At 33.2% G+C, this 12169-nt stretch overlaps 1 protein-coding gene across 2 annotated transcripts in view; it reads right to left on the bottom strand.

Annotated features, from left to right (window-relative positions):
• Nucleotides 1-3819, bottom strand: part of LOC131067423 (uncharacterized) — a 109069-nt gene extending 105250 nt beyond the window's left edge. The window contains exons 1-2 of one of the 2 annotated variants that reach the window (XM_058002421.2): nt 3414-3819; nt 2965-3036 (exon numbers count right to left, since the gene is read on the bottom strand). In XM_058002421.2, the coding sequence (XP_057858404.1) occupies nt 2965-3036; nt 3414-3767 (426 nt within the window). In that variant the 5' untranslated portion in view covers nt 3768-3819. The remainder of the gene's footprint in view (nt 1-2964; nt 3037-3413) is intronic. The other variant, XM_058002422.2, reaches the window with a different exon arrangement.
• Between the last annotated feature and the right edge of the window lie 8350 nt (nt 3820-12169).

Raw genomic sequence — 12169 nt, 5'->3', positions numbered from 1 at the left:
AAAACACACCCCAAATATATAGAGCGCTCACCATTTCACCTCCCCATAGGCCGACTTGATGAAAATAGGCCAAAAAAATAAATAAAACTAAAAAGGAAGAGGCCGACTTAATTAAGCAATAAAAAATGATACCTCAAGCGCTCTTCTTTTAAATTTTAAATTAATAATAATTAGTTTCGAAATGCCTCAATTAATAAATAAAAACGATTTTCCAAGGCTCAAAATTAATTATTAAATGCTATGCAATTTTCATCAAATGCCAATTTAATTAGAATTTTTAAAAATATTTCGAAGTTTTTTTTTTGGCGAACTTGGCATCTAGTGCGATTTGCTAAAATAAGGCAAAAAAAACTAAAATAATGAATTTTGATAACTTCGCTCTGGTCCCTTGGAGAGGGACAGGAGCGCTCCTACATTTTTGTCCTCCGTCCTTCATTTTTTTACGTTCAAAACCTCATCCTTGACATTCAAAATGGCATTTTATCTGGAACTTTAAGTTCAATTCATGTGATCTTTGGAAGGAGCTTGCCTTAAGGCATTTTCGCCCTGGTCCCTTGGTGAGGGACAGGAGCGACTTTTGGTTCATTGCACAAACTGTTGATCATATCAACCTCGAATTACTTTCTAGACGTAGAACATCACTCCCCACTTCATCTTGAGTCCTGGCAACAAGAAATAGCATTTCAAAATGTTAGGCACTTAGGCATTTTGAAGATTTCGCTCTGGTCCCTTGGAGAGGGACAGGAGCGATTTTGCAACTATGAGCTTACTTGTGTTTTGCTAGCCTTCGAAATTATCTTCATTGTACCAATCACGCCCCTTTTCATTCATTTCAAACATATAACTTGCTTTGCCTTTGCCCGAAGTTTGTCTTGTGCGAAAATCGCTCTGGTCCCTGGGTGAGGGACAGGAGCGCTAGTGCAACTTGGGTTGATTCTCTCCTTTGTGGCCTATTCAAGTTATATTCAACGGGCAAAACATACTTCTTTTGACCTCTTCAAATCGCGAAATCACTTAAATCTTGCGAGGATAATGCAAATTCGGAATTCAAGCTCCGGTCCTTCAGTGAGGGACAGGAGCGATTTTTGTCCTCAAGGCCAAATCACTACAATTTTCATCTCAAATTTCCTTTGCTAGTGAAGATTTCACCTTACTTCATGCTATGAATAAAAGTTAATGTCCAAAAAAGGTCTAAAATTGTGCATATAAAGAAAAGCGTTATGGTCCTTCAGTGAGGGACAGGAGCGAATTTGACCTTCTAGGCAAAAAACTTCATCATTTCATTGTCAAGTCTGGATGCTCTATCATGCTCATTTCGTCCTTCACCATGCCTTTGATGTTCCAATTTGACCAAACAAGGTCAGGAATGACTCAAATAAGTCTTTTCGCCCTGGTCCCTTGGTGAGGGACAGGAGCACTTTGCCTTGGTCCCTTGGAGAGGGACAGGAGCGAAATTCGCTTCTGGATCCTCAATGAAGGACAGGAGCGAAATTTGACTTTTTGAACTCTCTATCAGGATAATTTTTATGGAATATAACATTTAAGTATAAGTGACATTTCCTTTTATCTTTCTTCTTTCTTATACTTTAAGTTATATTCCATATATAACTTTCAGGATGTTTGAGAGTGGTTTCAGACCTCCAGGAGTTATATTGCAAAATCTAGTTTTTTGAGGTTTTTCAGTTTCCAGACTTAGTCAAATTCAGGATCAGGACATTCCAGACTTAGCCAAATTTCAGGATCAGGACTTTCAGACTTAGCCAATTTTCAGGATCAGGACTCCACTCCAACAGGACCTGCTATCCTATTGATCTCCCCGACAGCACTCAAAATGCAAAGGCTAACTAACAAAACCCTAAAAGACCTAGAAAACAAACCCTAAAAAGCAAAAAACATGGGTCCCCATTTGCAATGGGGCGATGTGTGAAAACGTCACAACAGGTCCCAAGTAAACTTTGGCTGAACAGAAACCCCTAGTATGTGGCCACTATGTGGGAAGGTGATAAGAGTTTTATGGGGTATTTCCAAGATTGCCATGATGACATAAGTTCCAACACAAATTTTCGCAGGACAAAACTGTTTTGCGGTGTGGCTTCTATGCAAAAAGGTGTTATGATCTTGAACAGTACACACCCCTTGTTGCATTGACGGTGCGCCATGTGTATGTGTCTGGCGATAGTGAACTAAGTTCAGAAGAAAATTTTGGCAAAAAGGTAACCTTAGTCATGAATTCCCTTGTCTTGCTGATGATGTGATGTGTGACCTAAATTCGAAGCAAAATTTGCAGTATAAAACCCCCTATGATGTGGCTTTAAATAGAAAGGTGTTTTGAGCTTGATGGGGCATTTTCCCTTGTTTTGTTGATAGTTTGGGTGGTGGCCTAACTTCCCAAGAGAATTTGGCCGGATAAAAACACCAGTGATGTGGTTTCTGTGCAAAAAGTTGTTTCAACCTTAAAGGTGCATCCTCCTTGTTTTGTTGATGGTTAGGTAAGTAGCCTAAGTTACCAGGTGAATTTTGGCATACAACAAATCGCTATATGGTGCGTTCTCTTATTTTTCGTTTATGGTTTGTAAGTGGCCTAAGTTCCCAGGTGAACTTTGGCATGGTAAAAAAAAACTATTATGTAACTTCTTTACATAGTGGAGTTCTAAGCCTGATTATGCATCCCCCCTGTTTAGTTGATGGGGTGATGAGTCTGTTTTCTGTGTGTATGTATACCTATACATAAAAACACAAGAGTCTTACTCTGAATGAATAACAACGACCATAAATGTTTACTGTTGTTCTTGCAATGTTTATTCACATTGCGATTCTTTCACCATCTCTTACACTGAAAAGTTAGAGAACTCACCACAATGCGTGGGGCAATCCAAGTGAGTAATGTACAACCCAATTTCAAAGCCTAAGCATTTGTAAGAACATAAACGAAAAGAATCTATACGTTATTGCCAACAGCCTTACCTCCTCAATTTCAGACTTCTTTATTCTGGCAATAGCCGAAAAGGAGCTTCTCTCTCCTGCCATGAGGAACCCCTGCTAAAAGTAAAGACTATTTTAATGCCTAGAATTTGACAGTTGACTATTTTATTATTTTCTCCGATTAAAAAATATATTCACAATTTGCAAAACATCTTAAAAAATGAAGATTAGTACCCAATTTCTATGAATCAAAGCTGTCTTTCATAATTCACCAATTTTCCATTTAAAAAACTTACAACATTAATTAAGATTATTTTTAAATTAATGTTGATTTTTAAATTCATAGTTGAAAAGTAAAAAGAATGCAGGTATTTGTAAAATTCTAAGAATGCAGGTTTCCTTAATTTACCTCTAAATTTTAAATATAGAGGCTTCCCTAAAATTACCCTTAATTTCTGAAATTCTAAAAATATAAGCTTCCTTAAAATTACCCCTAACAAAAAAGCTGCACCTCCAAAGAGCAATCTTCGACCAATCCCTGTACCTCTAAATCTGCAAATAGAAAAAGCTTCTCTTGTTCTTGACTTCAGAGGCAGAAAACCATTTTTTGCCGACGGTTGACTCTGTAAGCCAAAACAAATAATCTGCCAACCAGAATTTATGGGGTGGCGTCTTTTTCTGCTATATAGGTGTGTCTTTGAATGCGATGTTATGGCTTCTATGCTTAGGGGGCGTAACTTTGAAAGCACGGTTATGTCGTTTGAAGTAATTGAAATTCTCCGGAATATGTTGGCAGAGTTAAATGTCTGTGACGGACAAATGCTTGAGGACACTGAGATTGCCATTATCGAGCAGGTCTGCTGTTTTAGCTGGATTTTTGGGCTCACTTGTTATTTATTTATTTAATTCTATTAGCCATACGTGGCATTTAGACGGCCTTTGAAAAGTCAGGTTTTGTACTGATTTAGTCGTTATCCATACTAGACAAGTCTTTCGTTAGTCAAGGGAAATAAATGGACCCTTCAAATGTAATCTCTAAATTAATTATCTTATATGATTTTAATTAGTAATTGTTTCCGGTCTAAGCCTTCTATTTTGATTAAGATATTTTAATTAATTATATTTGTAAATAAATATATATTTTTTAATTATATTGTAATTTAAAAAAATATATAATTAAAAAATTATTAATGATCTGATTGATTAATATTTTATCTTTTTTCTAATTGATCAATATATGTTTTGTGTAGTGTCGTGGTTAAAACACTTCATTAGTGAAGTGACCACTAAACTTGCATTAGCTTGGTGTAAGTTTAAGCTTAGTGGTTACTTCACTAATGAAGCGTTTTAACCACGACACTACACACAACATATATTGATCAATTAGAAAAAAGATAATATATATATATATATATCCCAAAACTTATTAAAAATGCTACAAGCTTCTTTTTTTTGAAAAAAACACTTGCTTTTAATAAATTGACATTTTTATTTTTTGATCCATAAAAATATAACTTTATATTGATTTTCAAAATTTATACGAATTGTAACTATTTTTCACTAATATACACATGACTCCTAACACCCCCTACCTTCCCTAATTATACAAAAAAAAAAAAAAATGTCCCAAATTTCTGAAAACTGATCAAAACCACACATTGCAAATCTAAATGTGCATACCCTATCACGACTAAAATATGACTAATAGCCAAGATAAAATATACATTAAATATCAAAATTATAACAAAAGTTCATACTTTAAACAATATATTTAAATGATTAAACTGTTCATCCTTACTACTCATTCCACTAATCTTTCTTTTCAAATTTCCACCACATCTTTCTTGCTTGACATGGACTTGCTCCCCATTTTTAGCTTCACCTCTCATTCTTGTAAGCTTTCCTTGATATGGCTCCATCCTACCTGAGTTTGAGCTCTTATGTCTTCTTTGTCAACTGACTCACTCCGTAGCACAAAGGGTTACAATGGTAGTGTAAATTTGGTAGGATGAAGTCAGTCCCCGCCTCTAGCTTTGAACCCCTTGCCTGAAATGGCTATGGTAATGAAAGCTTTGAGCATATAGCACTATTGCCCCCTAACATACAAGTTCATTATCCAGTGTGCATCGTCTTTGCCTCCCAATTCAAGGCACTGGGCTAAAATCATGGATGCTACTCTACATTCATTCTATATTTATATTTTGCCCCCATGAATTCATCCCCAAGCAGCATTTTCACCATTTGAAAAAAATGGGGTTGTCAATTGAGAAGATGTTTCTCAATCTTTCATCAGTAATCTTCCTTAGAAATGAAAAGTGTTGCTTCTTCATCCGCAATGTGAAATTTTCCTCCATGTTAGGTCTTCTCCTCACCTGCGCACTACAAACACTAGTGGAAGGAATTAATGATATTGACCACTATTATTGCCTTCAAATAGTCTCCATCCCCTGCTTGCCTTGTCTTAAATCATCTGCCATAATCAATTACAATGATCTCCTTTATCTAATGTATGTGCACCGTACTATCTCGTCCTCAAAGCTAAGCCCTCGAAAATCCTCCCACACTTTGCATTGATTGTCTGAATTAAATGCAACTACCCAATTTAATAAATAGTCTGCCACCCCATTTCCACTTATATATGTAAGAGTGACTTTGAAATCATTAAAAAGGAATAATTTGGCTTTTATTAAGTTAATGAAACTATTAATCTTCCACACTTGAGTCTCTTTGTTGGTAATAGCATTAACGATAATTTGTGAATCCTTTTCCAAGATGTAGTGTGTGAAATTATTGTGATTACTCCATTAATAAACACTCAAAACACACATACACAATGAAACATTAAATCAAGGAAAATAAAAAGAAACAATTTAAAATACTCCCCAATGTCATCTCATCGCTCCCTAGTCTTGAGGACTTTGCCGGTTCATTTGGTGGCTCTCAAATGCATGATTTGAGCAAAGTGACAACCCAAGAGATGGGAATTGATATGCAAAGTATGCAAGATCTATTCTAAATGTAAATTCTACATTATAGTCATTGAAACTACTATGAAAGCCATATAATTACATTGATACTACACTATGGTTATGATGCTATGCTATGATTGCTAAGAATGCTAATGTAACACTAACAGAATGTTGATAATGATGCTAAGGTTCCCTCTCATAGCCAAAGGAAGGGGTATTTATAAGATTTTCATGACTAGAAGTGAGGTGGCAAGAATCAATAGTGCAGATTCAGTCTGGATAAATCGACGGTTGAGATTGAACAATTTGGAAGGAGGCTGAGGAAATGGACACTTGTCATTCCTAAGGAGACAAGTGGCAAAGAATCTCTAACCATATGCCAACAAGGGGCAAGTGGCATGGAGATGAGAGACATGTGGCATAAGTGTCACATGTCTCCAAGAGGGTGGACACTCCAAAAATGGTTAGGATAGGAGGTTAGAGGGGATAGGATTTGTTAAACCTTGTGGTTGGGCTAGGGGTTGGTTAGAAGAAGGTTAGGTTAGGGAGTGGTTAGGAGTTAGAACACATGTGCTTAAATTTGAATTTAAAATTCAAATTTAATGGGGAGGAAGAATTAAATACACAAACTAATTAATTTGCATATTTAATTGGGAAAAATAGAAAAAGATGATTAAAGTGGGAAGAATTAGAATAAATGAACCATATAAATAAATTATTGAATTAATTTATATAGTAGAGGAATAAAAGGTCATATTAATTAAATATTTTCGTATTTAATTAATTTGATTCTCTAGACCAATTTTTAGTGTATACATTTGCCCCTCTTTGAAGCGATGTGTGATAACATGTCGATTCAAAGAAAAATATTCGCTTGCTTGATGTTGATTTGATTTGATAAGATGCCCCAGATACTGATTGATAGATGATGGAAAATTGGCTCATTGCCATTGATTTGATTTGATAAGATGCCCCAGATACTAATTAATAGATGACGGATATGAGGATGCCCCCTCAAGAGAAATCGAAAAATTTTGAATTTTTAAGATTTTTTTGTGATTTTAAAATTTTTAATGATTTTTGGACTTTGAGAGATTTTTAAATTTTTCGATTGATCTCTCGATAAAAGATTTTAAACTTTGCCCCAACTTGTGTGATTTTTGTGTTTTGATGAGAGAGGTTGGCGTTTTGATGCCAGAGTGATGAAATTTTGGATTTGGATTCTCCTATTTGATTAGATTGTTGATCAGTTTCGATTACCGCGATGATAATAGGTCGATAGGATAGATAAAAATGACTTCATGATGAATGAGAGTCGATTATGAAAGCTCAATGAGATTGATCAAATCTCACATGAGCTGATTAGGTTGATTGATTGATTGACAAATAAATTGATAATAAAAACTGATACATTGATTTGATGTGATAATAGGAGAACAGATTGGTGTTCTTTAGTCTTGGGAGAGATTTTCAAAATTCTAATAGTTGATCATGTGCTTGGCACAGGCATAACTCGATTTGATTAATAGATGTGGACTATTCTCGTTGATCGATATGCCTCGGCATATGATTAACTGGAGTTTGTTGACAACTTTAGCAAAGAGGTGATATAACAAAAGTTCAATGCATTGCCCCTCTTGACATATGAGATATCACACCTTTTTTTATTATATTGTATACACTTTGTGATGAACACATTGATGATTCTTGTGATTTGTTTTGTGATGTATCTCCGATATTTTTGTGATATCATTGTACATTGGATTTTGGAGAAACTTCATTGTCGAAGGAACTTGGACCTAGAGAAAAGATTAGGAAACTTGAACCTTCACCATGAAAAGCTTTTTAAAATGTTATTTTGAAAACTCAAAGCTTAGAAGAAACTCAAACATTGGAGTAGGTTTTGGACTGTGCTCATTTAGAGTATATGCATTGAGTTCATGTGTATGCAAACTTAGACATGAGACAACAAATGTAATTACCTCTCAAACTTGAACTTACAAATCAAACCTAGAATCTTGAGTATCAAACTTGAATCATGGACTGACTCCTAGAATTTAGTTCTTGGAAGTTGTGTGGGAATATTGACCTCAAACTCAATTTTAGGAAGGCTAAAATGAAACTTCAATAAGATTTCAAACCTTGAAATAATTTTTGGATTTCAGATTTTACTATGGACTGGGGAGATTACCTTTGAAACTCGGAGTTAGGAATGTGCTTTGGAGTTTCTTTCCAAACTCAAACATTGGACACATTTTAGGAATTTTGGGTTGAAACTTGGACAATGGGAACATTTTAGGAATCATGGGCTAAAACCTAGACATTGGAAACATTTTTGGAATTTTGGGTTGAAACCTGAACATTAGAAACATTTTGGGAATTTCCCAAACCTAGATATTAGAAACAATTTAGGAATTTTACTTCCTAAGTCTAAACTAGAAAATGCAATGCATTTTTTTGATGAAACTTGGAGGTTAGAAGTATTTTGGGAATAATCCAAAAACCATTCCCAAGTTTGAGTTTGGTTATGTCTCTTGCATTTTTTCCTTATTCTAAGGCTTTCTCCTAAGTCCGAATTCGGTTATGTCTTTGCATTGCCTCTTAATTCTAAGGATTTATCCTAAGTCAACTTTAGCCTTGAGTTATCACCCTCTTCCTTATTTGCATGATTTGTATAAGATTTTTTCGATTTTCTTATTTGATGTGAATCAACATAATTCCATTTGACCAAATTTTCTTTAATCTTGCAATGTACTCTTTGCTCAAAGTCCCTTGTCTTTTCTTGTTGCTTTATCATTCAATTCTTCATCTATTTCTGTTTCTAAGTTTTCTTTGAGTTTGGTCTTGAGTTCTCTTGTCTTATTTTCTTGAATCGTGTTTCATTCTTCCTTTATGCTTTCCAATTTCTTGAGTTCTTTGAATTTTATTCTATTCCCCTCACTGACACCTAAACTCTTTGATTACAATGACTATATCATTCTTCTCTTATGCTCATTTGTCCCTCTTGTTCTTAGGGTCACACTCAATCCATACTTCACATCTCCTCACTTGATTCTAATGTGCATTGTAAGTTATTTCAAGACCCCATTTCTTCAATTTCAAATCAAAGGACAAATTTTGATGTCCTAGGGTTCAATGTCCAACTCCCAAAGACTTCCTAATTGAAGTCCTATTCTTCTACTCTAACTTTCCATGTTCAAATGATGTATCATGTTTACCCATTTGTCTCTCCTCTCGTACCCTTATAAAACTAAATTTATATGCAAGACCTCTCTCTCTTCTACCTCAACAGGCAAGATTGTTGCAAAACAAAGGGGGACCCTGTTGGAGATAAGGCATGTGTGTTTAACACAAAAAAGAACATCTTCTCTTCTCAATTCTACAAGCACAAACCACTATTTATTAAAAAATAAAATAAAATACAAAACAACCTTCCTCTCCAACAAACTCATTCTTCCCATAGCTCTCATAAGTTGGTTAGGCTTAAATACCCAATAAAATTAATATAAAAACTTCACTTTGTTAGCAACTAAAGTGAAACAATAAATATTTTCCCATTAATTTGACAAGGAGTGTGTTACAAGTTTTTAAATCTAACAAAATTTAGTGGCAAATGCCTTATAAACAACACAAAAAAATAGAATTGAGAAATGAATTGAAAGAATAAATAGAAGCAACCTTTATGCATATCAAGTTGCATATATCACGAGAAATTTCTTTTGAGTAAAATATCCAACCTTTAAAGAACTACTCATCATATTCATAATAAAACATGTTTACAATTTACAATGATAAATTTATTTATGTCTTATTAAGAGAACAACAGATTCTCTCTAATATGCTCTTGATATTGTGAACTACCTAGCAACATGTCTCAACTTTGGAAACTTATTACAAAGTTATGCAACCATACAACCATTTCCCTACTATAATATCACAACTAAGAGCAACAAGAGATCAATATTCTTCAATCATGACAAAAATTTGACAATATTTTGACAACATAATCCTACATCCACCTATTAATCTATAAAACTACTAGCTATATGCTTGCTTATATAGACCAAACAAGTCACAAAACCAAAAAGTGGTATTATAAATCATCAACTCAAAACAATGAGCCAAGTGATCGATATGTGAAGAGACCTGATGATATGTATATGAGAATTACAAAGAACATTCTGGAAGGTGAAACCACTTTTCCCTCCAAAATTAGTGTTGTTTTTATATAGGAAAAAACAACCCTACAAATCTCAACATAGGTCCACATTCCCATGAATAAGATAAAACAATTTCACCTACATGCCAAACTTGGCAAGTTAAATATGTACCCTTAAAATGATTACTAAAATGTAAGTCCTCATCATAGATTTCTCTTACACCACTAATGCAAATATTAAGTGTAACTAGGAATTTAGGAAAATGCATCAAAGCATAAAGATTAGCTAACCACGAAAGCTAAAATGCTATGAAAGAACTCCTAATTCAATCAATAAAGATATGAAGACAAAGCACTTAAAATGAAATGCAAACCATCACGAAGTGCCTCCTCCATGATTCTCCATTGTCCTTCTTTCTCCTTCAAATGGATGTTTGTGATCTCACCTACAAAGCAAATGCAAGTGTAAAGCAAGATTGCAAAGTGAAATTCATAGCATGAGATTACTCGAAGCGTGGTTGTTAAAAATGAGCAATGAGAGCTGAATTTTATAAAAAAATTGGGATTGATTGGATGACTAAGATTGAAAAGATTTATGGTTAGATGGACGGACTCGATTGAGCGCACGACAAAGCTGCCATTTGAAGAAGGATGGGAAGCCATTACGAGAATAAATTATATTAGCAATCACACTTTGGTGTGCAATGGGTATGTCGAAAAGGTGTGAAAGGTCAATTAGGGAAAAATTTGGTGTATTTTGTAAATATTTGTTTAGTGAAGTTCAATTGATAGGTCATTTAAAAATTGATGTTGTTTGTGCAACTAAGGTCTCAATCAAGAAGTGATAGATTAAAATGAACTACGCATCTAGTTTTAGGGATCCAAACATGAGTTAAAAACAAAAGATAGAGATAATAAGATATGGATAGAGAGGGAGAGAAAGAGATGGGAAGATAGAGCTAAAGGGATCAAGAGAGAGATAAAGGAGGTAATAAAGAGAAGAAGAGAGAGGAAGGAGATATAGAGATAGAGATATAGAGGGAGAAACAAGGAGTGTGCGTGAAAGTGTGAGAGATAAATTGAGATAGAGATGGGGAGGAGTAACAAGGAGTGTGCGAACAATATTTAGAGAGATAGATAGATAGAGGATAGAGTAATAAAGATATATAGAAAGAGGGGGTAACACACACACACACACACACACACACACACACACACACACACATAGATAGATAGATAGATAGATAGAAGAAAAATTCAAAATATAACTGTTCTAAAATAAATTAGAATTTTAATAAGATAAATAACTATAAATTAAATTAACTCTAATAACTTTTAATTATTATTTGTAATTTCGTAAAAAGACATAAATAATTAAAAATAAATTTCAAACTTAAATCTAAAATCAAAATCAAAATAGAATAAACTAAATGGAAAGTCAAAATATACAAAAATCAAAATATTAATAAAAATAGTAATTTAAATTTTTATATAATAAATAATGAATATTTTAAATTGAAAAATAACTGAATAAAAATAAAACTATTTAAAATTTTTTTTATTAGGTCTAAAATATTAATAAAACATGTACCTAAAAAATATAATTAATAGATTACAAACATCGTTAACATTAATTGAATCACAATGCAAATCCTAACCTTAAGATTTATCATATCTTAAATGATGGATAATGTAGTTAGTTAGGGTATGTTCTTGCATTATTTAGATCAAATCTTTAGATATTGTATTGTTCTAATAACTTAACTATAATTATGTTTTTCTTTTTAAATTGGTTATGTGTGCACCTTGGGCGAGAATTAAACCATAATTAAGTATTATAAGGGTTATGGTTAGGATTATTATAAATTTGACATTAAGAATAAATATTTTAAGTATGTTTAAGTACAATTTCATTTCTATGTGAGATTAGGTATTATTGGATCTAAAATTATTAATCAAATTACCACAATATTTTTAAGCTTATATTTAACTTTAAAATTATAATAAATTATAATTTTTAAAATTCATAAACATTTATTATCTAATACAAATAAATTAAATTTAAAATTATAATAAATTATAATTTTAAAAATTTATTATGTCATAAAAATGAATTAAA

Source organism: Cryptomeria japonica, chromosome 9, assembly GCF_030272615.1.
Source record: "Cryptomeria japonica chromosome 9, Sugi_1.0, whole genome shotgun sequence".
NCBI lineage: Eukaryota > Viridiplantae > Streptophyta > Pinopsida > Cupressales > Cupressaceae > Cryptomeria > Cryptomeria japonica.
Note: the sequence above shows the minus strand (reverse complement) of the source record. Positions and strands in the feature narration are given on the sequence as shown.